We start from the raw sequence: 23,912 nt of genomic DNA, 5'->3' as shown, positions 1-23,912 counted from the left end.
GGAGTAAACCAGTAAAAGTGAAATCATTGACAAACATATCCTTGGTAACAATACCTCCTCTTTCATCCAGATACACAACATTATTAACATAGTATTTAACTGCTGTTTTTTTTTCATAAAACATAATATTAGATGCACAACTCTGAAGTGAACTGCACATAATTATTTTGTTGACTTTATGGAGGACCGTTTTAAAATAGTGCAGTTGTTCAGTATTTGAACCTCGAGCAAAATCAAAAATAATTAGCATATTTGTTGCTCGAAAATAGATCGAACTTTAAAGACCAGAGGCGTGCAACCACTTTCATTACTTTTTTTTTAACGAAAGATTCAACCAACAATTACTTATATTGATGAAAAGTTTTACTTCAATTTCCATCAACATCTAAAGACACCATAACTATGATTACTATTAACTAAAGCTTTTTTTTACACATCTACGCCTCTGGATTTTGGAAAAAACATACTCTTACGTGTGGTTAACAAACACTACTTCTTCCCAGCTTCCAAAAGTTTACAGAGCGGTTTTCAATGAATCGTTGCCAAAGAACTGCTGAAAACCTAAACAAATTAGTGAAAAAATTCTTAAGCAAAAACGAACTGTATGATAATGGTACATCTACAGATTGGGAAATCAAACCATCCGAACTGGGTGGTTTTGGTATTTTTGCTAATCGAGACTTTAATGTTGGTGAAGTGATCCTAACAGATTGTCCCGTTATTATTGGTCCTCGATGTGCACCAAATTGTCCAAAAGTTTGCGTCAACTGCTTCAGGTAGGTGGTATAGTAAACTTTACCGTTCCCAATACAAGTTTTGTAGTAAAGGAGAATTGAAAAGTTGCAAAAAAAATTGTGGCTTGCAATTATGCAGTGATGAGTGTCAAGACTCGTTTGAACATCAGAAGGAATGCAAAACATTACGTGAATATCTCCAAATAAGGTGTGATCTAAGCGATGAGATGAAAACGCAACTGTTTGAAAACCTGACCCCAATTAGGAGCTTGCTTTTAAATGAGGAAGATAAAGAGGTGGTGTCTTGCCTTATTGCTCACGATAGAGACAAACACGGACACGAAGTTGATGTCCTGAAAAACCTTCTAAAAATTCAATTTAAAGAGTTTGATGAAGAGTTTGTTAGGTTTGTTTGTTGCGTAATGGACGCTAACGCGTTTGAGGTAGCGCTCAGAAATGAGACAGGCCAGAGCAGCGTAAGAGGTGAGTTAATTTAAAACTCAAAACTGTATTTTTGCCTCATTCGTCTCTTTTATAGGTCTTTACCCTGTTGCTAGCTTAGCCAACCATTCATGTACACCAAACACCGCTCACGTGTTTAACGAACGAAGAGAGATGGTGGTGAAAGCTTCAGTATTTATTCCAAAAAACTCCGAAATATTTCATTGTTACACTAGATTGATATGGGGAACAACAACTCGATTATTCCATTTGCGCAAAACCAAACATTTTACCTGTAAATGTGCTAGATGCACGGACCCCACTGAATTTGGCACCTATATGGGTTCCGTCCTATGCAAGTTGTGTAGGGGTTTAGTCAGTCCGGTCAATCCATATAAAGCTGTTTCAAGGTGGCAATGTCGGGATTGCAAACATGTTATTACAGGAAAAGAAGCTGGGGAAGTTACCTCTTTATTAGGTAAATAAATCTTCTGAATTCCCGCATTGAAACTATCACAACACATTATTTTAAAGGATCAATTTTATGGAGTATAGATGACAATGACTTCCCTGTTATGCACAGATTCCTAAACGGAAGACTTAAAACTTTGGTACCGGAAACTAATCAAGTTACGGTTGAGCTAAAATTCAAAATTCTTTGGGTGTTGGGGTATAAACCAGGCTACACTTGGAATGGTATCTACGTACTACTACGTAAGTCTTTTTTCAAATAAATAAAATACATTTACACAGAACTGACGTTGGAACAACTAAAAATTAAAGAAGAAATCTGTAACGAGTTGCTGAGTCTTCTAGAGCAGTTGCGTTGCGGAAGATGCAAACTTAGAGGGGTTCTACTGTACAACTTGTTCTGCTGTAAAAAGGAACTTTTCCAACGCAAACATCCCAAAGAAAATCCGCAGCTGGTCAGTTTACCTAACTTTGTTTAATAAACTGTATTTTTAGCAAAACTCTGATGAGTCAGTTTACGCACATAGTTCAAACAAACTTGTTGTCTTAAGCACATAGTTGAGCATAAACTATTAGTTTTTGATTTATGTTGCAGACATCTAAAGATGATAACATCCTTTATGAGCTTCTTGGTGAGTCAGCGAGTATATTTGAATTCGACGTAACCGCACCCAAAGAAGTGGTAGAGTATTGGACAACAGACAAACTGAAAGCTAATTAATATCGTTATATGTACACATTTTTAGTGAGTTCTTATAATATAGAATTGGTCGCGAATTCCGAGTTTTATTGCATTGAAAAATAATTTCCGGAAATCATATTTTCCTGTCGTTCCTTATAGGGGGCGCTTGCTAGAGTGGATTCGTAACTCTTTTGGTGCTGTCAGTTGTGGTTTTTATTATTATGACACTTAAGACAGTAATGAATGACACTTGAAGTGCTGTCTAGTTTGGGTATTTTATGGGTTATTTTAAGTCTGTCAAGTTTTTAGTGTTTATGATCAAAATAAATAAATAAAAAGTGTTTTATATAAATTATCAAGAGATTGACACAAATTATAATTTACAATGTGTTCATATGTACATTGCAATAATATTTAACTAATGACAATAAGTTTAAAAAGTATCTGAATTCAGGTAAGTGAACAGGTTGTCCCCATTCAATTAAAAAAGTTGTTATTTTTTTTACCCTTGTGTTTTAGTGTTGTGGACAATGGAAGACTATTACTTATTTCTGTTATAATAGTGTAAACGGATTAATTTCTGTGAGTTGCAATACAAGCTTTAGGAACCATGAAATTTACCTACATGGTAAGTGCAATTAGTAATAATTATCTCTTTTCAAGGTAAAGAACCGTGTGATTCATCAGACTGTACCAACATCCAAACTTGATTATTATTCTGCTTATAATTGTTCTATCACATCTGAACTATAGCCTATTTCTATCACTTCTGTATATTTTGCTTTTTAGATTAAATGGTTCAGTCTGTTAGTGTTAGCAATGTTTTTTTTACAGATTTTACTTCTGTTTTAACTGGTACAACCTTCTAAACACAAAAATGAAAGGGTTGAAGCCTTTAGAACTTTTTATAGGAGTATTAGTGTGGGGTGGTGTGGCTGTAACTCAACCAGGTCCTTGTGACAGAAGTAGGAGAGTTTTAACAGCCCCTAGAGGAGTACTCAGTACAGGCCCTGCAGGTGCAAACTACACACAGGTTAGTCAATGAATCAAAAAACCACCAGTAAACTGAATTGTGGTGGTATTTTAGGATAGTCACTGTGAATGGCTCATCAAATCCAACAGCTCAACAGAAAAGTTCATTTCTCTTACATTCCTCAGCATGAAAACTGAGTGTGCTTATGATTATGTGTTTGTGTATGATGGTTCTTCATTTGAAGCTCCACTACTTGGCAGCTTTAGTGGTAGGACATGTCCTCCAATGATTACAGCATCATCAGGCAGCATGTTACTGCTTTTATACAGGTAAGAGTGCATTTTTAATAATAGAATTAGTGCAAATTTGTCTCTGCAGTGACACAAACTATGTTCTTGATGGTTTTCGTGCTGAATACACTATCTCAGCATGTCCAGGCAACTGTAGTGGGAGAGGTTTTTGTATTAAGGGAAGGTGTGTCTGTAATGGTGCTGAATGGGGTGGTGCAGACTGTTCAAGAATGTTATGTCCCAAAGGTATATCTATTTATAGTTAGTACAACACATACAACAACAAACTTGTAATAGATTGTGGAAGGCAAGACAGACCAATTAGAGGGCACTGCAATAAAGGACGTTGTTTATGCCGGTCTGGGTATTCTGGACGCGCATGTTCATTACCTGAAAATAACCCTGAAGGCAACCACTGGCATTTCTTAGCTGAATCTGGTGAAGGACTGAGACCAAGAGCGGCACATTCAGCCGTTTACGTTGATATTACGGATTCTCTATATGTTTTTGGTGGTTATGATTTGAATAAAGTATTGGGGGATTTAGTGGTTAGTGATTTTCTCTAATAAAGCTGGTTAGTTTTGCTGTAACACTGTTTTGTCTTGGCAGATTTATAATTTTCAAAGCAGCAGCTGGCGTGATTCAAATGGTACTGAATTGATGGACTGGGAGTCAGTGGATAGAGTAGAACCTTCAGAAGCACATGATTATATAGCGCAACAAGGTTTTACATGGTTTTTATTGCAATGTTTATTTGTTGTGTATGTAGGCATTTTTCAGGTCTTGAAAATCTAGGCTTGGCTCGAAAATCGCTGTTAGGAAATATTTTCTATGCAGTTGGGGATAATTCAACGCGTTTTATGCGACGTCAGAGACACAGTGGTCGCGGTGGGACCAATCAGAAACTGTCAGGTCCTTCGGCGAGATACGGTCACGCAGCCTGCGCTGTTGCCAATGGTTTTACGTTATTCGGTGGCAAACAAGAAGACGGAACTTTGGCTAATGATTTATGGTGGTTAATTTTCACTGTATTGTAGGAACAACTTGTTATTTTGATTTTGCAGGTATTATGATGTGCAAACCAGACAGTGGGATTTAAGGGCGTTAATGTCGACTGAGAGACCTCCGCCACTGACCAGACACACTTTAACATGCGTCAATGACACCGTTTACCTTTTTGGGGGCAGCATGTCCGATGGGGAGTTTTCTTCTCAGTTGTGGAGAGTAAAATTGAGACTGGATGAAACGGAACAGTGGGAAGAAATTATACCTCGCGGAGGTAAATTTCAGGGAAACGTTTCTTTATCATAACCTGGACAAAAATTGTTGCTTTCAGGCAAAGAATTGGATGCTAGAGTGGTGGCCCACACAACCGTCTATCATAAAGCGACCAATTCGTTGATTGTATACGGTGGAATAGTGGCCGGGGTGGCGCGTTTTTCCAAATTATCCGACCGAATGTTTGCTTTTCAGCTCGACCATAAACACTGGACGGAAATTCATTACACGCGCGAACATTTGAGAGAAAATTTCGTGCCCAGCGAACGGGCTTTTCATTCTGCCAACATTTTCGGGAATTATTTAGTGATATTTGGCGGGTACTCGCATCGGCACAACAAAGAGGAGATTTGCTACGATAATCAAATGTATTTGTACCACTTGGGGTGTCATGTGTGGGTCAATTTGGATATATTGGGTAGCGGCAACGGTTCGAGGTAACGTTTAAATGTCGAGAACAGATCGTTCTAGGAAAACGTTTATCATGTTAAAGAAAAATTGTTAATATAAACTGCTCATTAAAAAAATCAATACAGCAAAACTTTTTGGCATTTTTAACGGCCTGTATCTCCGGAATGTCTCAGCCGAATTTAATATACAAAAAGGGTTTTGAAAGGCCGTTTTTTTCTAGAATTAGGACCGTCATTTATATTGCCTTAAAAGGGATAACTTTACAGATATACAGAGTTAAGAAAAATGTGCTGCAAATTTCTTGATTTTCAACCCATTTAATTGATTTTACTTTCTTATGTCATTTCTTGGGCTTTAAATTTTAAATATGAATCTTTTTATTAAAATTATCCTCAGTATTCCTGCAGTATAGAGTAACGTATAAGAACGTGTGCTTTCTGTAATTATTGCGGTATAACCCCATTAAATTTTTCCCATTTTACGCATCACTAAAAACATGTTGTACTAACCTCCGTCTACGTTACTGATTTTACAACCAGTAAACATTTAGTGTTGATTTAATTCCTTAAAATTATTAATCGTGATATTCCTGAGATAAAAAAGTACGACTTTTTCCAAAATACCCCGTAATTCCTTTTGTAGACAAAAAGTTGACAAGCCCCGAAATATCAACCAAACGCATTACATGACAAGAAATTGTCAGCACGTTTTTTTTACTTTGTATTTCGGTGAAAAATACTTCTATGGGCCAAAATGAATCCCTAGCTCTAATTCTACAAAAAGCGGTCTTTCAAAAACCTTTTTTGATCATTAAATTCGGCTGAAGCATTTCGGAGAAACAATTCGTTAAAAATTACCAAACATTATGCTGTATGAATCTTTTCCCTAAGCAGTTCATTTGCTCACAAGGTTCACATTTTTAATTTATTTTTGTTGCATTATTTTGTATAAATTTTAGATATCCGAAACGTCAAGGAGTGTTTGCGCACGCTTCTAGCGTTCGTAACTCGCACACGCTAATTCTGGTGGGTGGGTACCACGGTAATGTGAATGGAGACCTGCTAGCGTGGACAGCGCCTTTAGCTTTATACGGGGTGCCTCCAAAAGCGTGTTCCTTACACCAATCATTTGGAGCATGCGCTGCCGATCCAGAATGCGGCTGGTGTAGTGCTGATGATCGTTGCTACGGACGTACTGTTGGAGCCAACTGCACCACCAACTTACAAACCGCTCGTTGTCCGGGAATGTGTCCCGCTCTACAAGACTGTCACTCTTGTTTGGTTCACGGACATTTACACGGAGCCGAAGACGAAACCAGGCCTACATCGGCGGCTTATAGTCTAGGTAAATTATCACAGGAGTGGAAATAAGAGCAAATCAGTTAATTTGCCTTCAGGTTTGGGAGAATGCGCCTGGTGCGTTCAGAACGCCCGTTGTCACTCCAGAGATGATCCGCACGGCACCTGCGGCTCCCAAGTAGACAGTCCTAGTCAGACGTTGGGCTGGTGGGGTCCTCAAGGTCAGGAGATCAAGCAACCTCAAGATTGCTCTAATTTGGATCGTCGACCTGGACTCACCTATGTACAATACGATCATCCTCCCAATTTTTCACAACCGGACGTTGTAGCCACTTTAAATGCTACCACCGTAGGTGAGCGATCTTGATTACTCTGAAGCACATTAGCAACTTATTTATAAATTTGTCTGGTTAGATTATCCAAGCACGTGGACAGTTCCGCTGAGAAGCGAAACCGTGACTGGTAAAATGGTTGCCACTCTAACCGGTTTTCTTAGATTACCCGCAGATTGGACTGAATCCATCAAAGTTTGTTCAAGTTACTCGTCAGCTACTGTCACGTTAGCCGAAACTAACGTAGCTAATTTTACCACTGAACAGAAAGTATGCCGGTAATGTGTGCTTTACCCTGTTAAAGTGGATTAAATTGTCTATTACCAAGTGTTGCATTGACAGAGATTCACCATGGCCTGACGGTTTGCCTGAATTTCGCATCCCCGTTGATTTCCTGAGCGTCAAAACACTGGGCCCAATCCACAATTTCCAGCAGCAAAGCAAAATGGAGTTGCAACATTTCAAACCAGAAGAAACACCTAAAGTCTGTAAATCATGGCGTTTATAGGTATTTTTCTACAATTTTTTTTTAGGTATTTACGTTTGAGTACCTAGAACCGTATGCAAACGGAACGTGTTCTCAATACGCAAATTGTTTGCACTGTTTAACTGACTCCCAGTGCGGTTGGTGTGAATTAACGTCTTCCTGTCAATCCCGAACTGATAACGAACAGGAAATGTGCGCGGTTAAAGGGGATTGGCGTTATCTAACGCTTCTGCCCGGAATGTGTCCCAACTGCTCCAACTACATATCTTGCACGTCGTGTGTTCAAACTGAACAATGTGAATGGTAAATGTTTCTCAACTGCATAAGCATATAATATATTGCTTTGATTTAGGTGGGTGGAAGAAGCTAAATGTATGAGAATCGGGCAACGGCCTGGATCGGTTGTAACTAATGTCGAATGTCCAGTGCCATGTTATCAAAGAAACGGTTGTGATGAGTGTCTGGATCAGAAAGGTCGATGCGTTTGGTGTCAAGCGACTCAGAAGTGTTTTAGGTAAGCAAATGACGGTTATATCATAATCTACGTTTCCCCTGTTTTATTAGCAAGGTTGTTAAGCTCTAAATATTATTTTAAATTAGTCTTTTACGTGTGTAGCGTTCTAACAATATTTAAAATTTCCGGAAGTCTCTATAGAATCGTTTTAAAAAATTGTAAAAAATAGTTATTTGTTTACCAAGCCGTGAAATGGTATTTTACGGCCGAAAGAAAGTTTGGCGTCCGAGGCCGTCTTACGGCCGAGGACAACAATCTTGAGGAAAATTATTTCACGGCCGAGGTGTACACCAAATTTTTTGTTCAAACGATATTTATTTAGAAATTCTTAATTTTTGATAAATAAAATGAGAAGGGTCTATAGTCAAAATTTTACCCTTTGAGAATGACGTCAAGCATTTGAAAAAACACGCATATCTGGAATTAGATCACAAATTTTAACCTACAAATGCTTTGAAAAATTAGTTTTAGAGAGTTTCAGTTGACATCTGGAAACTGTTTCTTTTCCTACTTGAAAAAAAGCAGCACATTTAGAATTAGCATTTGGGCCTTCTCATTGCAGCGCAGCATTTTTATACCTTTGATATTCGTTTAAATCAAAGTGACAGTAAATGTCAACGTTTTTAATTTGACAGGACGACAAAATTAACAACGTGCCTTTTTTGCTAAAATTGTTTATTTCATATGTTTGATATGCGATAAACAAAGATGTGAAAAGATGACGTCATTCTCAAAAGGTAAAAATCCAACTATAGCAATCACGGTGACGTTTATTGTTATGCTTGCTGGTAATGCATTGTTAATGTGACTGACTCTTGTCAGAAATATTTTCCATTTTTTCATTTACGCAAAAATGAAATTGGGAGACGAAGATTGCTGTACTGATATGGATGGGTGTACTGCTGTAATTGGTGCACACAGTGGTCACATAGAGAAATCGTAACCAGCAAGCAATAATAAGCGTGACATAGTGATTGTTAATTTACTTTTTCCCTGTATTTTTTTTCGGACGTAGGACCGTAAAAGTGCATTTTACGGCCGCTAAACTGTACGTGAAGTGAGTACTTCACGTCCGTTTGAACAAAAATTAAATTTCTTATAGCACTGTTACTTTAAACTGAGTTTTTGTTGTGTTTAGCTTCTCCGTATACACTAGCGAGTATCAGTTTGGGTTATGTCGCGAATGGCTCGATCAAGCGTTCCCTTTGATAACAGCCCAGGAAAACAGCTCCCTAACCCCAAAACCTCAAGAACAGTGTAAAGCATGTTCAGCTCACGCCAATTGCTCGTCCTGTTTGAGCGCATTAAGTTGCGGTTGGTGTCACGACGCTTCCAATCCTATGTCGGGCACTTGTGTACGTGGAGACTTCCAAAAACCTCATTTAGATTGTTCTACTGCTCTTGGAGGTCGTGATGCCAAGTGGGCCTATGCCCAGTGTCCAGATGTTGACGAGTGTGGGCTCGGACTGCACGATTGTCATCCTCAAGCTGAATGTACTAATACGGATGGGTCGTTCAGTTGTCACTGCAAAAAAGGGTGAGAGGGTTATGCAGTTAAGACAAATTGCCCCAATTTAAGTTTTTTTATAGGTATATCGGAGATGGACGATCTTCGTGTGTTAGAACGTGTTACAATGTGTGTGTGCACGGTACCTGCCAAGGCGAACCAGACTATAAATGTCGGTGCGATGTTGGTTGGTACGGAGATGATTGTTCTAAGAACTGCGGTTGTAACAATCACTCCACTTGCTCAAAAGGCTTTCAAATGTGTGACGAATGTCAAGATAACACTATGGGCGACTTTTGCGAGTACTGTCGTCCGGGTAGTTATGGCAATGCTACTTCTGAGCTTGGGTAACTTCTGAAGCGAAAATGCATCAACCATGTATGAATTGTGTGATTACAGATGTAAGAAATGCGAATGTAACGGTCACGGTGACGTGGATAACGGCGAATGTGACATGGAAAGTGGAGAATGTTTCTGTCAGGACAATACTGAAGGTCCACACTGCGAACGGTGTCGTCCTAACTACTCAGGCGACCCTAGAAACGGCAACCAGTGCTACTATCAATGTGAAGCCAGAGGCCTACTGACTGATCCTAAGGTAAACACACTGGATTTTTCTGAGCAATAGCTGAAGTTTAAATACAATTGAAGGGTCAGGGAATCAGTTCTCTGCAAAATTACTCGCCTCCTAGAGGTAGCGCACCGATACGTGAATGCCTGTGGATCATTAAGCCGGACGTATACGACGGTACAGCTATAATTCAATTGCAAATTAATGCGTCACAATTAAACGTGACTTGTGGGGAAAACGCGGTTTATGTGTACGATGGTTTGCCTGAACTAGTCGACATGGGTAGCCAGAGCGGTCTTACAGCAGTTTTTTGTACTGAAGAGGCCACACCCATTGCGATCGTCGAATCTAAAACAGGTACTTTTAATAGTCTTCAATAATGTTCCAAATAAACTGCTCGCCACGTCAACAGGGACAGTGATTTTTTTGGGTCATTTTTAAAACCGCGCTATTTCGAAACGAGTCAACAAATTTTAATGCGGTTTGTACTGTCATTGGGCTTGGTTTATTGGCTTGTCACTAATGTAAAACACTTTTGCTTTAATGTACTCTAACTGCCTTATACAATTTGACTGCTAAAAACACAGTTTGAAAAGACAGTCAGGGACAAAATTGTCTGTAAAACCCACATGGAGGGAGAAAATGACAGTTTTAAGCACATTTTTGGAATCCTCATTAAATTTCCTACCCAATAACCTGAAAAACACAACAAAAGTTGGTACAGTCAAGGAGAAGAGTGGTGTCAAAGTTTGAACTGCTAAAAACACAGTTTGAAAAGACAGTCAGAGACAAAATTGCTTGTCAAACCCACTTCGAGTAAGAAAATGACTGTTTTAAGCACATTTTTAGAATTCTCCTTAAATTTCCCATCCAATAACCTGAAAAAATACTACAAAATTTGGTACAGTCAGGGAGAAAAGTAGTGTCAAAGTTTGAACTGCCAGACGCACAGTTTGAAAGAACAGTCAGGGACAAAATCTCTTGTAAAACCCACTTGGAGGGAGAAAAAAAACACTTTTGCTTTAATGTACTCTAACTGTCTTATACAGGATGTGAAAGAAGTGCAGCAACAGCTTTTTATGTGTCATTTTAGTCCAATATTATCTGTTACATAATTTTTAAAGCAACCCCATGACCAATAAGACACAACCATACAGGGTGGATAGAGACAATCAAAATGGGACAAGAATGTGTGAAAAAAAAGAAAAGTATTAGTAACTACAGTCACTTTACTAATAAATATTTTTAACTTTTTTCTTACAAAGTAACTTGTTGTCTAGGGTATTACCTCAGGACGTTTTTGGGCGTTTCTTGATTAACGTCAAAAAATATCGATTTTTCCGGAAAATGGATATAACACTATTCAATCTTGAATTAAGCCATATTAGCAGGTTTGTATCTATCATTCAAATGCCATGTCATGATTATTACCATCCTGAAGATGAGATTTACTCAAATCTCCCTCACCTCCTAGTTGCATGATAATATCATCATTCATTCTAATAATCTAGTAAATAAAGAAAATTTAAATAAATAAGCTTGAATAAAAATTCTATAATAGGGATGCCAAGTTATTTTTAAGGTAAATAACTAAACCTATCTAACTTACTTTCTACCTAAAAATCCTGCTTCTAAATATATCATTGAAACTACAAATGTCTTTAATACAAAAAATTACAAACTACTTACAACTAATACTCTTCGTCAAAGAGTCCAAATTGTCCAAAATAAACCGTCAGTTGACCAATCTTCTTCTTTTCCGTTGAGGTGGATTTTTAACTGCAAAGGCTGTATCTCGGTAACAGCCGGGAGGCCTCCTCGGTTATCGATTTAACCACTTCTGGAATAGGTCCTCTATCACAATCTGCTCCATGTCATAACGTGGACTAGACGGTACAATTGCTGGTAGCACTCGGTATTACACCCAGTAACTTCCGTTCCGGAAGGAAAAAGCTTTCTAAGATCCCCTGATCTTCAATAGTCTGATTTTTGCTCGAATTTTTTAGAAAACTGACTTTCCAGTTCTCATTAAAAGTCTCTCTTGACAATCAACAACCAAAAACAAAAAAACCTTTTTTCCCACCTTCTACCTCCACGTACCACCTTTTTCACCTCCTTTGAAGTTCATCAAGTAATACTGTTAATTTTCTTAATAACTACATACAATCCTACTAAAACTAACTATAATGGCATCCCTACAAAAATGTACCTTTTCTATAAATTAAATAAATAAATTTTCTTTATTTTCTTGAAAAAAATCCTTATTTTCAAGACACTATCATTCAAATGCCGTTGTATGTTCAACATTATCTGTTACATAATCTGAGTATTTTTCAGGACAAGCCCCATATTTGTTGTCCAGCGAGTGAAACTTGAAATTGTTTGCACAAGTTGTTCTTCCACTTTAACTGTCTCTAAACACACTGTATGGTTTTATCGGTCAAGGGAGTTGACTTAAAATTATGCAACATATAATATGGTACCTACATGTGACTTAAAATGTCGCATTTTTTAGATAAATTCATATTTAATTAGAGAGATATTGACCTAAGCAACACTTCCTTATGTTAAAACAGAACAAAAAAAATTATTGATCAGTTGGAAAAATTGCATTTTTTGCACCCGCTTCTTTTCCACCCTGTATAGTACAGTAGCGGTGCATTTAAGTCAGAGTTTTTTCCATCAACCAAAAGCCAATAAATTAATCTCAATTATAGTCCAAACCGGTTTATTTAGCAAGGTTTTAAAAATGACCAAAAAAATCACTGTCCCGGTTGAGGTGGCGCGCAGTTTAGTTTAGCGATTATTATCATGTTCTGCCATTTGACTGACCTTTTAGGCCATTTGACTGTCCATTACAAACAAGGTCCACCAAACGAAAGTTTCAGCGCGTTATACAAAGTAATCAGTTGCGATTCATGTTCACCGCCACGTACTTGCCGAGACGGACAGTGTTTATGTCCAGACGGTTACATTGGACCGGTCTGCGAAGAGCAAGTATGTCCGGATAATTGTAGTAACGCACTACAGCGAGGAAGTTGCGATCGAAACTACGGACGATGTTTGTGCACTGAAGGTTGGACGGGATCGTCGTGCAACACTAGGTAGGTGATTTTAGGTTTATTTGTAGCTAGTTGGTATATACTTATTTTTGGTGCTTTCACGCTTGTTCAGATTTAGTTTGTGGACTAAGTTTGAATTTTTGTAAGTACTTCTCAAGCACGGTTTGTGGACTTTTGTAATTGGGATTTTTTAACAGGGAAACCAAACTGCAACTTGTGTTTGTTGAACTATTCAACACGGAACGTTTATCAGACAGTTTTGAGCACTTGCGTAAAACCCTGCCGCGTTTCGGGCATTCTTTGGTGTCCGATCGGCGTGGTTCATTGTGGATGTTTGGAGGTTACTCGCTTAGTCACGGACCTTTAAACGATATACGAATGTTTGACACCAAAAATATAAGTTGGATACAGGTCTGTTTTGCGTATTTAATTTTAAATATTTATGCTAACAGTTTTTGGGGGATTAGGTCACTGTGGAGTCGACGCCGAACGCCAGAATGCCTCAAGGCCGCTACTTTCACGGTGCTGACATTGTACATTCTAAACAATCAATTTACGTATTTGGAGGTTTAACCAAACCGCAAAAAAACGCTAAAAACAGGTTAAATTTAGACCAAAGTATCTTAGTAAATATTTACTAATAGTGTTCATTAGGACGTTAAATGACTTCTGGCAATTCGACATTCAAAATCGATGGTGGGGTGAAATTGAGTCTCCTTACAGCCATTTAAAAACAGTATCACCATATTGGACTACAGATAAGTGGCCTCCAGCAGTTTACGGACATACTTTAACTTACTACCGCAATGCGGATCGAGAAGAGTTCCTCATTTTAATTGGTGGCGATTCCCCGCATTACGGTTTTCTGAACTCAGTATGGGAATATGACATTAAGAAAAACGAGTGGCGTCCCGTTGCCACTAAAGGTAATTCTCGTACAATTATTTAGCTGTGTAACTAAGGTTCTCACTTGTTTAGGCAACGGTCCTTCAGGAATTTTCGGACACACTACAGTATTTCACTCACAAACCAATAGTCTGTACGTTTTTGGAGGTTACGTATACGATAAACAGGTCAGTGTGATGTCCAACAGTTTGTATCGGCTCGAGTACGAGACGAAAACTTGGATCGAGCTTACGGGCAGCAATTACCGAAATGTGGTATGATGTTAAGAGCAGTTTATCGTGAATGTAGCTGATTTGTATGTTTTGACAGCCAAAATCCAGATTTTTCCATTCAGCTGTTAGTACCGATCACTATATGCTTATACTGGGTGGTAGGATTTATCCATGGAATACAACAGACGCTCTTTACGCATTTTCGTACAGCTGCAATCAGTGGATCAACTTGATGACTGATTGTAAGTATGTTTTTTAGCAATTTAACGGCCTCTGAAACCTTTTAAGAGTCTTAAAGTTTCCACAGACGTCTAAAATCTGTTTTAGAAATGCCAAAGGCCTCTGAAACATTCTAATAGACACCTTAAAGTACCAGAATGTTCTAATAGTGATTAGAATGTGACAAACACCTCTGAAACCTTTTCAAAGTCTTCTAAAGTTGCCACAAGCCTCTAAAAACTGTTTTGGAAAAGCCAAAGGCCTCTGAAACATTATGACAGACTTCTCAAAGTACCAAAAGATTCTAATAGTGATTAGAATGTGACAGAAGCCTCTGAAACCTTTTAAGAGTCTTAAAGTTGTCACAGACGTCTAAAACCTGTTTTAGAAATGCCAAAGGCCTCTGAAACATTCTAATAGACACCTTAAAGTACCAGAATGTTCTAATAGTGATTAGAATGTGACAAATACCTCTGAAACCTTTTCAAAGTCTTCTAAAGTTGCCACAAGCCTCTAAAAACTGTTTTGGAAATGCCAAAGGTCTCTGAAACATTATGACAGACTTCTCAAAGTACCAGAAGATTCTAATAGTGATTAGAATGTGACAGAAGCCTCTGAAACCTTTTAAGAGTCTTAAAGTTTCCACAGACGTTTAAAACCAGTTTTAGAAATACCAAAGGCCTCTGAAACATTCTAATAGACACCTTAAAGTACCAGAATGTTCTAATAGTGATTAGAATGTGACAAATACCTCTGAAACGTTTTCAAAGTCTTCTAATGTTGCCACAAGCCTCTAAAAACTGTTTTGACAGACTTCTCAAAGTACCAGAAGATTCTAATAGTGATTAGAATGTGACAGAAGCCTCTGAAACCTTTTAAGAGTCTTAAAGTTGCCACAGACGTCTAAAACCTGTTTTAGAAATGCCAAAGGCCTCTGAAACATTCTAATAGACACCTTAAAGTACCAGAATGTTCTAATAGTGATTAGAATGTGACAAATACCTCTGAAACCTTTTCAAAGTCTTCTAAAGTTGCCACAAGCCTCTAAAAACTGTTTTGGAAATGCCAAAGGCCTCTGAAACATTATGACAGACTTCTCAAAGTACCAGAAGATTCTAATAGTGATTAGAATGTGACAGAAGCCTCTGAAACCTTTTAAGAGTCTTAAAGTTGCCACAGACGTCTAAAACCTGTTTTAGAAATGCCAAAGGCCTCTGAAACATTCTAATAGACACCTTAAAGTACCAGAATGTTCTAATAGTGATTAGAATGTGACAAATACCTCTGAAACCTTTTCAAAGTCTTCTAAAGTTGCCACAAGCCTCTAAAAACTGTTTTGGAAATGCCAAAGGCCTCTGAAACATTATGACAGACTTCTCAAAGTACCAGAAGATTCTCATAGTGATTAGAATGTGACAGAAGCCTCTGAAACCTTTTAAGAGTCTTAAAGTTGCCACAGACGTCTAAAACCTGTTTTAGAAATGGCAAAGGCCTCTGAAACATTCTAATAGACACCTTAAAGTACCAGAATGTTCTAATAGTGATTAGAATGTGACAAATACCTCTGAAACTTTTTCAAAGTCTTCTAAAGTTGCCACAAGCCTCTAAAAACTGTTTTGGAAATGCCAAAGGTCTCTGAAACATTATGACAGACTTCTCAAAGTACCAGAAGATTCTAATAGTGATTAGAATGTGACAGAAGCCTCTGAAACCTTTTAAGAGTCTTAAAGTTGCCACAGACGTCTAAAACCTGTTTTAGAAATACCAAAGGCCTCTGAAACATTCTAATAGACACCTTAAAGTACCAGAATGTTCTAATAGTGATTAGAATGTGACAAATACCTCTGAAACCTTTTCAAAGTCTTCTAAAGTTGCCACAAGCCTCTAAAAACTGTTTTGGAAATGCCAAAGGTCTCTGAAACATTATGACGAACTTCTCAAAGTACCAGAAGATTCTAATAGTGATTAGAATGTGACAGAAGCCTCTGAAACCTTTTAAGAGTCTTAAAGTTGCCACAGACGTCTAAAACCTGTTTTAGAAATACCAAAGGCCTCTGAAACATTCTAATAGACACCTTAAAGTACCAGAATGTTCTAATAGTGATTAGAATGTGACAAATACCTCTGAAACCTTTTCAAAGTCTTCTAAAGTTGCCACAAGCCTCTAAAAACTGTTTTGGAAATGCCAAAGGTCTCTGAAACATTATGACGAACTTCTCAAAGTACCAGAAGATTCTAATAGTGATTAGAATGTGACAGAAGCCTCTGAAACCTTTTAAGAGTCTTAAAGTTGCCACAGACGTCTAAAACCTGTTTTAGAAATGCCAAAGGCCTCTGAAACATTCTAATAGACACCTTAAAGTACCAGAATGTTCTAATAGTGATTAGAATGTGACAAATACCTCTGAAACGTTTTCAAAGTCTTCTAAAGTTGCCACAAGCCTCTAAAAACTGTTTTGGAAATGCCAAAGGCCTCTGAAACATTATGACAGACTTCTCAAAGTACCAGAAGATTCTAATAGTGATTAGAATGTGACAGAAGCCTCTGAAACCTTTTAAGAGTCTTAAAGTTGCCACAGACGTCTAAAACCTGTTTTAGAAATACCAAAGGCCTCTGAAACATTCTAATAGACACCTTAAAGTACCAGAATGTTCTAATAGTGATTAGAATGTGACAAATACCTCTGAAACGTTTTCAAAGTCTTCTAAAGTTGCCACAAGCCTCTAAAAACTGTTTTGGAAAAGCCAAAGGCCTCTGAAACATTATGACAGACTTCTCAAAGTACCAGAAGATTCTAATAGTGATTAGAATGTGACAGAAGCCTCTGAAATCTTTTAAGAGTCTTAAAGTTTCCACAGACGTTTAAAACCTGTTTTAGAAATGCCAAAGGCCTCTGAAACATTCTAATAGACACCTTAAAGTACCAGAATGTTCTAATAGTGATTAGAATGTGAGAAATACCTCTGAAACCTTTTCAAAGTCTTCTAAAGTTGCCACAAGCCTCTAAAAACTGTTTTGGAAATGCCAAAGGTCTCTGAAACATTATGACGAACTTCTCAAAGTACCAGAAGATTCTAATAGTGATTAGAATGTGACAGAAGCCTCTGAAACCTTTTAAGAGTCTTAAAGTTGCCACAGACGTCTAAAACCTGTTTTAGAAATGCCAAAGGCCTCTGAAACACTTTTAACGACTACGTAGCAATATAGTCACGGTCATAAACAGTTTATGTATTAATTTTTTATTTTTTTTTTGAATTTAGCCGTGGAGAAAATCGGAACTTTTCCAAAGCAAACATACGCTCAAGCCATGACAATTGAACCGGACGGGGATGCAGCCTACGTCATCGGAGGATGGGGATTTGACTCCCAGGCCACTGTCTTAAAAATAGGTAAGTAGCTACTACACTTATTCCTGATTTATACAGCAAGTGATAAAACATACATAGAATGGTCAGGATTATTCAAAAATGTAATAATATTTAGGGTGTTCCATTAAAAAAAAGCAATTTTGTAAGTATCTTCCAGGTAACTTTAAGGTACTTTAAAGTAAACCCATCACAAAGGAGAATAAAAATAAATACAAATTTATAAAACAAAAACAATAAATAAATTATTTTAAATATTGCACCAAAGTTTTAGAGTATTATTCCTCAGATTTCTTGAAATACTTTTAATAGTTTGATTGCAATTATTTTACAAACATTTAGAGAACAAACAAGGGCTGCTTTTAGCCCCCCTAAAGTTGCGTCACATTCTCAACGGTTCAGTGGAGAAATATTACAAATTACATTTCATGTTTAATTTGAGTTGTTTTGTGACATTGTAACCACGTCTGCTGACAGACCTAGTTGACATCTAGTGGTAGCAAAATCAATATTATTTTATTATATTTCTTATTTAAAAAAAATCACACACTACTGCAGAATTACCAATGGACATTTGCAACTTATTCTCAACCAAATCGAGTTGTCTGCGTATTCCGGGCTGCGCCTACTGTGCGAATCAGGCAGGCAACGTTACCGTAAATCAGATATGTCATCGGAACACTTTGGAGTGCCCTCTAGAAAGTGGTCATGGTAATAGTGTTTGTTAGTTAGTTTTGCTTGTTTATCAAGTATTTTTCAAGGAGTTCGAGTGTCCAATAGCGGACATTTTTGCGAAAGTCAAGGACAGTATCCAACTGGAAATTGTTCGTCCATCCTAGACTGTGCCACTTGCAGTTTAACGCCCGGTTGCGTCTTTTGTAATGGAACTAATTCCTGCGTTACATCTATGGAGACTGAATGTGCCGCCCAGGTAATGCAATCTCCATACTTAAATCAACTAGTGATTTGATTGAAATTGAGGTTTTCTCTAGGTTTGTCCTTTTAATAAATGCGTAGCAACTGATTGCGTTCAGTGTCATCAGATACCCGGGTGCGAATGGAACCTTTCCAGAAAGAAATGCGAAATTTGTAAGTTATCATCCACTTTAACTGACACTTTAACTTTTTTTGTTTGGTGTTGCAGTAATTACCGACGTGAGTCGATCAACTCAAGACTCCTTAGTGGTCAGTCAATGTCCGGCTTCATGTACGTCGCATCACACGTGCGTCGACTGTTTAAAAGTCGCCGGATGTCATTGGTCGACCAGGTTAAAAGAATGCGTCAATTCTGCTTCCCAACCAGCCTACTGCGCTGGAGGCGTATGCGGACTGGTGCTGGAGGAAAACGACTCAGCCCACTGTCCAGAACCGTGCCACGCCTTTACTCAATGCTCTACGTGTTTAACGCACGGACCTTGTGGATGGTGTGCCGCTCCCGGTGAAGGCGGTGAAGGCGTCTGCGCCGAAGGCAACAGTCAACGACCAATGAAAGGTGATTGTTTTAAAGTTGTGGACGAAAGTCGAAACCTTCTGGTGAGTAATAGTGTAAGTAAGTACTATTATAACTGTCTAACAACTGCTTATCTTATAAAGCGGAATTTACATAGTTTTTAGTTGATTTAACTCTTATTCTGATATTTACAGGAGGATGAAAGCGATGAGATTGAGTCTCTAGTTAACGCCACTTTAAATTATTCCTGGCATTACGTCAAATGTCCAAAAGAGAACGAGTGTTTAAACGGCCATCATAATTGCGCTAAAGATTCCGAAATTTGCGTTGATTTAGATGACGGATATGAGTGTCGTTGCGGTGACGGATATAAGGCTGGAGCTTCTGGTTGTGAACCTGTTTGCTCGCAAGGTACTTAATACTCTAACTTTTTTTTGTTACAAATTTTTCAATGGTACTTACTGATTAGGATGTGTTCGGGGAAGGTGCGTTGCTCCATCAGTTTGCGAATGCGATTTTGGATACGTCGGCGCTAATTGCTCTATACAGTGTCTGTGCAACGGTCATTCTAATTGTGAAGGTCCCGATAAGCTTGATACCTGTCTCGAATGCCATAATAACACTATGGTAAGTAATTTTGTTTATTTATAAAACGTGCAACAGTGTTAGTGATACTCTGACTGTACCTGATTTTTTTGGATTTTTTATGTCATTAGATAGAAAATTTAGTGAGGATTACAAAAATGTGCTTAAAACTGTCATTTTCCCATTCCAAGTGGGTTTTACAAGTGATTTTGTCGCTGACTGTTCTTTTAAACTGTATTTTTTTTCAGTTCAAACTTTGACACTGCTTTTCTCTCTGACTGTACCTGATTTTTTTGAATTTTTTATGTCATTAAATAGAAAATTTAGTGAGGATTACAAAAATGTGCTTAAAACTGTAATTTTCCCATTCCAAGTGGGTTTGACAAGTGATTTTGTCTCTGACTGTTTTTTCAAACTGTCTTTCTGGTAGTTCAAACTTTAACACTGCTTTTCTCTCTGACTGTACCTGATTTTTTAATGTTTTTTATGTCATTTGATAGGAAATTTAATGAGGATTCCAAAAATGTGCTTAAAACTGTCATTTTCTCATTGCAAGTGGGTTTGAAATGTGATTTTGTCCCTGACTGTTCTTTTAAACTGTCTTTCTAGTAGTTCAAACTTTGACACCACTTTTCTCTCTGACTGTACCTGATTTTGTATCGTCTCTTTATGTCATTAGATAGGAAATTTAATAAGGATTCCAACAATGTGCTTAAAATTGTCATTTTCCCATTTCAAGTGGGTTTGACAAGTGATTTTGTCTCACTGACTGTTTTTTCAAACTGTCTTTCTGGTAGTTCAAACTTTAACACTGCTTTTCTCTCTGACTGTACCTGATTTTTTAATGTTTTTTATGTCATTAGATAGGAAATTTAATGAGGATTCCAAAAATGTGCTTAAAAACATGATTCGGTCAATCCAAGTGGGTTTTACAAGAGATTTTGTCACTGACTATCCCATTCAAACTTTGACACTACTTTTTTCTCTGACGGTACCTAATTTTTTAGTGTTTTTTTATGTCGTTAGATTTTTGGAGAAATTTGGAACTAGCACCAGGAGCCTGTTACTAAACATAGTTGGATCCGGAAGCGCGCGTTTCACTATGAGAAGCAAAATAAAAGAAAGACTGTTTAAAAGAACAGTCAGAGACAAAATCACTTGTCAAAACCACTTGGAATGGAAAAATTACAGTTTTAAGCACATTTTTGAAATCCTCACTAAATTTCCTATCTAACGACGTAAAAAAACACTAAAAAATCAGCTACAGTCAGAGAGAAAAACAGTGTCAAAGTTTGAAAGGACAATCAGGGACAAAATTGCTTGTAAAATCCACTTGGAATGGGAAAATGACAGTTTTAAGCACATTTTTGGAATCCTCACTAAATTTCCTATCAAATGACATAAAAAACACAAAAAAATCAGGTACAGTCAGACAGAAAAGTGCTGTCAAAGTTTAAACTGACAGAAACCCAGTTTGAAAGGACAGTCAGGGACAAAATCACTTGTAAAACCCACTTGGAATGGGAAAATGACAGTTTTAAGCACATTTTTGGAATCCTCATTAAATTTCCTATCAAATGACATAAAAAACACTAAAAAATCAGCCATAATCAGAGAGAAAAGCAGTGTCAAAGTTTAAATTGACAGAAATACAGTTTGAAAGGACACTCAGTGACAAAATCAGTTGTCAAACCCACTTGGAATGGGAAAATGACAGTTTTAAGCACATTTTTGGAATCCTCATTAAATTTCCTATCAAATGACATAAAAAACACAGAAAACTCAGGTACAGTCAAAGAGAAAAGCGGTGTCAAAGTTTGAAAGGACAATCAGAAACAAAATCACTTGTAAAACCCACTTGGAATGGGAAAATGACAGTTTTAAGCACATTTTTGGAATCCTCACTAAATTTCCTATCAAATTACATAAAAAACACAGAAAACTCAGGTACAGTCAAAGAGAAAAGCGGTGTCAAAGTTTGAAAGGACAATCAGAAACAAAATCACTTGTAAAACCCACTTGGAATGGGAAAATGACAGTTTTAAGCACATTTTTTTGTTGCACGTTTACATATTTTTAAAACGTGCAACAGTGTTAATGATTAGAACATTATTGATTAATTACTTGAACAATTTTTCATCAGGGTGACAGATGTCAATACTGTAAGCCTTTATTCGTGGGTGACCCGGCCAACAGAACACCTTGTGTACCATGTTTGGAGTACTGTCACGGTCATTCGGCCTTTTGCGTGGATCCAGCTGATGGTATTCAACCCAACGATTACGTCGACAAGGAAACATTGCTTGCCACGCTGACAGAAGGGCCTAAAAGCGTTGCCAGATGTCTCAGGTAACATCCAGTACTACAGTGTAGGGTTTTCAAGTAGCAGGGAGTAAATTGCAGGTGTTCAAACCACACCAACGGAGAACGGTGTGAAAAATGCATTCCAGGTAATTTCCGCGGTTCCGAGGAATTGAAAGACGCTTGTCGACCGTGCGACTGCCATGGACACGGAACTATTTGTGACGCTGTCACTGGAGACCAGTGCGATTGTCAAAACAATACGATCAGTGACGATTGTGGCCAAGGTCGTAATTCGGCTCAGCCCTGTTGGCAAGTAAGTTGCTTAGTAGATCACGTGATTTCATTATAACCATGGTTTTGTGAAGGTACAATGCTCAAAATGTAAAGAAGGATTTCTGGGAACGCCCACTAGAGGACGTCAGTGCTACCGCCAAATGTCAGTGGACAACAAAATGTGTTTTGATGCTAAACCTATAGGTAACTTTGATTAATCTTGTGGTGGTTTGTTGATTTAACGTTTTTTTTTTGCTCAAAAAGATGAGTGCCGCCATCCTAAACCTTTGCAGCCGGGAGAGCTGGCTTTCTTCGTGATTCAACCACGGTACATGAACGTTGAACTGAGAATTGTTATAGACGTGTCCATGGGAAAACTTAATGTTTTTATGAGCACCCACGATGACACGTATGTTGCTTTTCCCAACTCGACCACTGGATTGAATGATATTTTGCTGGATGATAGTTACCGGTATGTATACGTTTAATGGTGAATTGAATGTTTAATTTCAATTGTTATCTTGACTAGACCATTTGACAATGATAGCGTACGATCAGAGAATACTCACATAAAAACTGAAGCGACCGGACTTCGTAGTTACATCAGAATAATGCAACCACGAGCCATTTTAACTGTGCGTGGCCTGGAAGCTAGACTAGTCATAACGTTATCTGAGGTAATGTATTTTGCTTCACAAAATTTTGAGGTTAATTCTCTTATTACAGATTTATCACAAACTGGAAACGACACGTTTCTTCCTAATTCTCCAATCAGCGGACGAACGTCAGTCTGCATACGGCGTAGTGTTCGCACGCCAGGACCAGCTGCACATTGACCTGTTTGTGTTCTTTTCCGTTTTCTTCTCCGTCTTTTTCTTATTTTTAGCCGCGTGCGTCGTGGCGTGGAAAGCAAAACAGGCAGCGGACGCGCGTCACGCCCGACGCCGTCACGTGGTCGAAATGCTCCACATGGCAAAACGCCCATTTGCCTGCGCTACCCTCGATCTAAACGCCAAAACGCTCAATGGAAAAAAGAATGCTCATCACGACGTCAGACCAGTTGCCATAGAGCCCACCAATGACGGAGTTGCAGCCGTTGCTACGGTGTTTGTCAGTCTGCCCGGAGGACAGAATCTCCCAGTCAAGTTAGCCTTGGCATCTTCTTTGATATTATTAGTGAGGCAGTTTCCTGCCAGCAGTCGGATATTTTTGAGGAGGCGTTCTTTACACGCCACCCCGCCCACTTAGATCTGCCCTTACATTCTCAATTTTATTCCAGAACCTAAGTAGCGTGATGTAATCATGTCACCAGATCACAAACTAACTCACATGACAATTAATGACGTAATTTCGAATAATGCTAACAGTCATCCGTTTACTATATTTACGGTTCTCCCCGTTAGACTAGGTCTCTACTTTGTTATTATTTTTAAGAATTATACATTGTTTTTTAAATTTTTTGTTGTTTCAATTTTACCTTAATCCCTGAATTTATTTACAAAAAAACTTTCCAGACTAGTTACTGAAGTAAACACCGGGTAACGTA

At 38.0% G+C, this 23,912-nt stretch overlaps 2 protein-coding genes across 5 annotated transcripts; both read left to right on the top strand.

Annotated features, from left to right (window-relative positions):
* The first annotated feature begins 486 nt into the window (after positions 1 to 486).
* On the top strand, positions 487 to 2,423 carry LOC145733806 (SET domain-containing protein SmydA-8-like). Of its 3 annotated transcripts, none has more exons than XM_081986801.1 (6): positions 488 to 776; positions 823 to 1,217; positions 1,273 to 1,653; positions 1,710 to 1,871; positions 1,929 to 2,101; positions 2,242 to 2,423. In XM_081986801.1, exons 1-6 carry the CDS (start codon positions 532 to 534, stop codon positions 2,365 to 2,367), a joined length of 1,482 nt encoding a protein of 493 aa, XP_081842927.1. In that variant the 5' UTR covers positions 488 to 531; the 3' UTR covers positions 2,368 to 2,423. The 3 variants fall into 3 exon arrangements, with proteins under 3 accessions (XP_081842929.1, XP_081842927.1, XP_081842928.1); XM_081986802.1 differs by having other exon boundaries at positions 1,710 to 1,889; positions 1,959 to 2,101; XM_081986803.1 differs by lacking the exon at positions 1,929 to 2,101 and having other exon boundaries at positions 487 to 776; positions 1,710 to 1,889.
* Positions 2,424 to 2,616: 193 nt separating this feature from the next.
* On the top strand, positions 2,617 to 23,821 carry Megf8 (multiple EGF like domains 8). Of its 2 annotated transcripts, XM_081986792.1 has the most exons (40): positions 2,617 to 2,782; positions 2,848 to 2,956; positions 3,163 to 3,361; positions 3,416 to 3,630; positions 3,680 to 3,837; positions 3,889 to 4,139; positions 4,201 to 4,315; positions 4,372 to 4,603; positions 4,656 to 4,870; positions 4,928 to 5,306; positions 6,239 to 6,624; positions 6,677 to 6,931; positions 6,993 to 7,188; positions 7,253 to 7,394; positions 7,444 to 7,700; positions 7,750 to 7,911; positions 9,050 to 9,448; positions 9,502 to 9,765; positions 9,818 to 10,016; positions 10,070 to 10,346; positions 12,829 to 13,093; positions 13,164 to 13,193; positions 13,249 to 13,462; positions 13,519 to 13,652; positions 13,706 to 13,977; positions 14,030 to 14,211; positions 14,267 to 14,411; positions 17,650 to 17,778; positions 18,313 to 18,465; positions 18,516 to 18,685; positions 18,747 to 18,843; positions 18,899 to 19,287; positions 19,399 to 19,615; positions 19,674 to 19,831; positions 21,933 to 22,138; positions 22,193 to 22,406; positions 22,459 to 22,570; positions 22,631 to 22,838; positions 22,896 to 23,043; positions 23,093 to 23,821. In XM_081986792.1, exons 3-40 carry the CDS (start codon positions 3,206 to 3,208, stop codon positions 23,612 to 23,614), a joined length of 8,223 nt encoding a protein of 2,740 aa, XP_081842918.1. In that variant the 5' UTR covers positions 2,617 to 2,782; positions 2,848 to 2,956; positions 3,163 to 3,205; the 3' UTR covers positions 23,615 to 23,821. The 2 variants fall into 2 exon arrangements, with proteins under 2 accessions (XP_081842918.1, XP_081842919.1); XM_081986793.1 differs by lacking the exon at positions 13,164 to 13,193.
* The last annotated feature ends 91 nt before the right edge of the window (positions 23,822 to 23,912 follow it).

This window comes from Ips typographus, linkage group LG9, assembly GCF_016097725.1.
Source record: "Ips typographus isolate SLU linkage group LG9, UJ_Ityp_2.0, whole genome shotgun sequence".
NCBI classification, from domain to species: Eukaryota; Metazoa; Arthropoda; class Insecta; order Coleoptera; family Curculionidae; genus Ips; species Ips typographus.
Note: the sequence above shows the minus strand (reverse complement) of the source record. Positions and strands in the feature narration are given on the sequence as shown.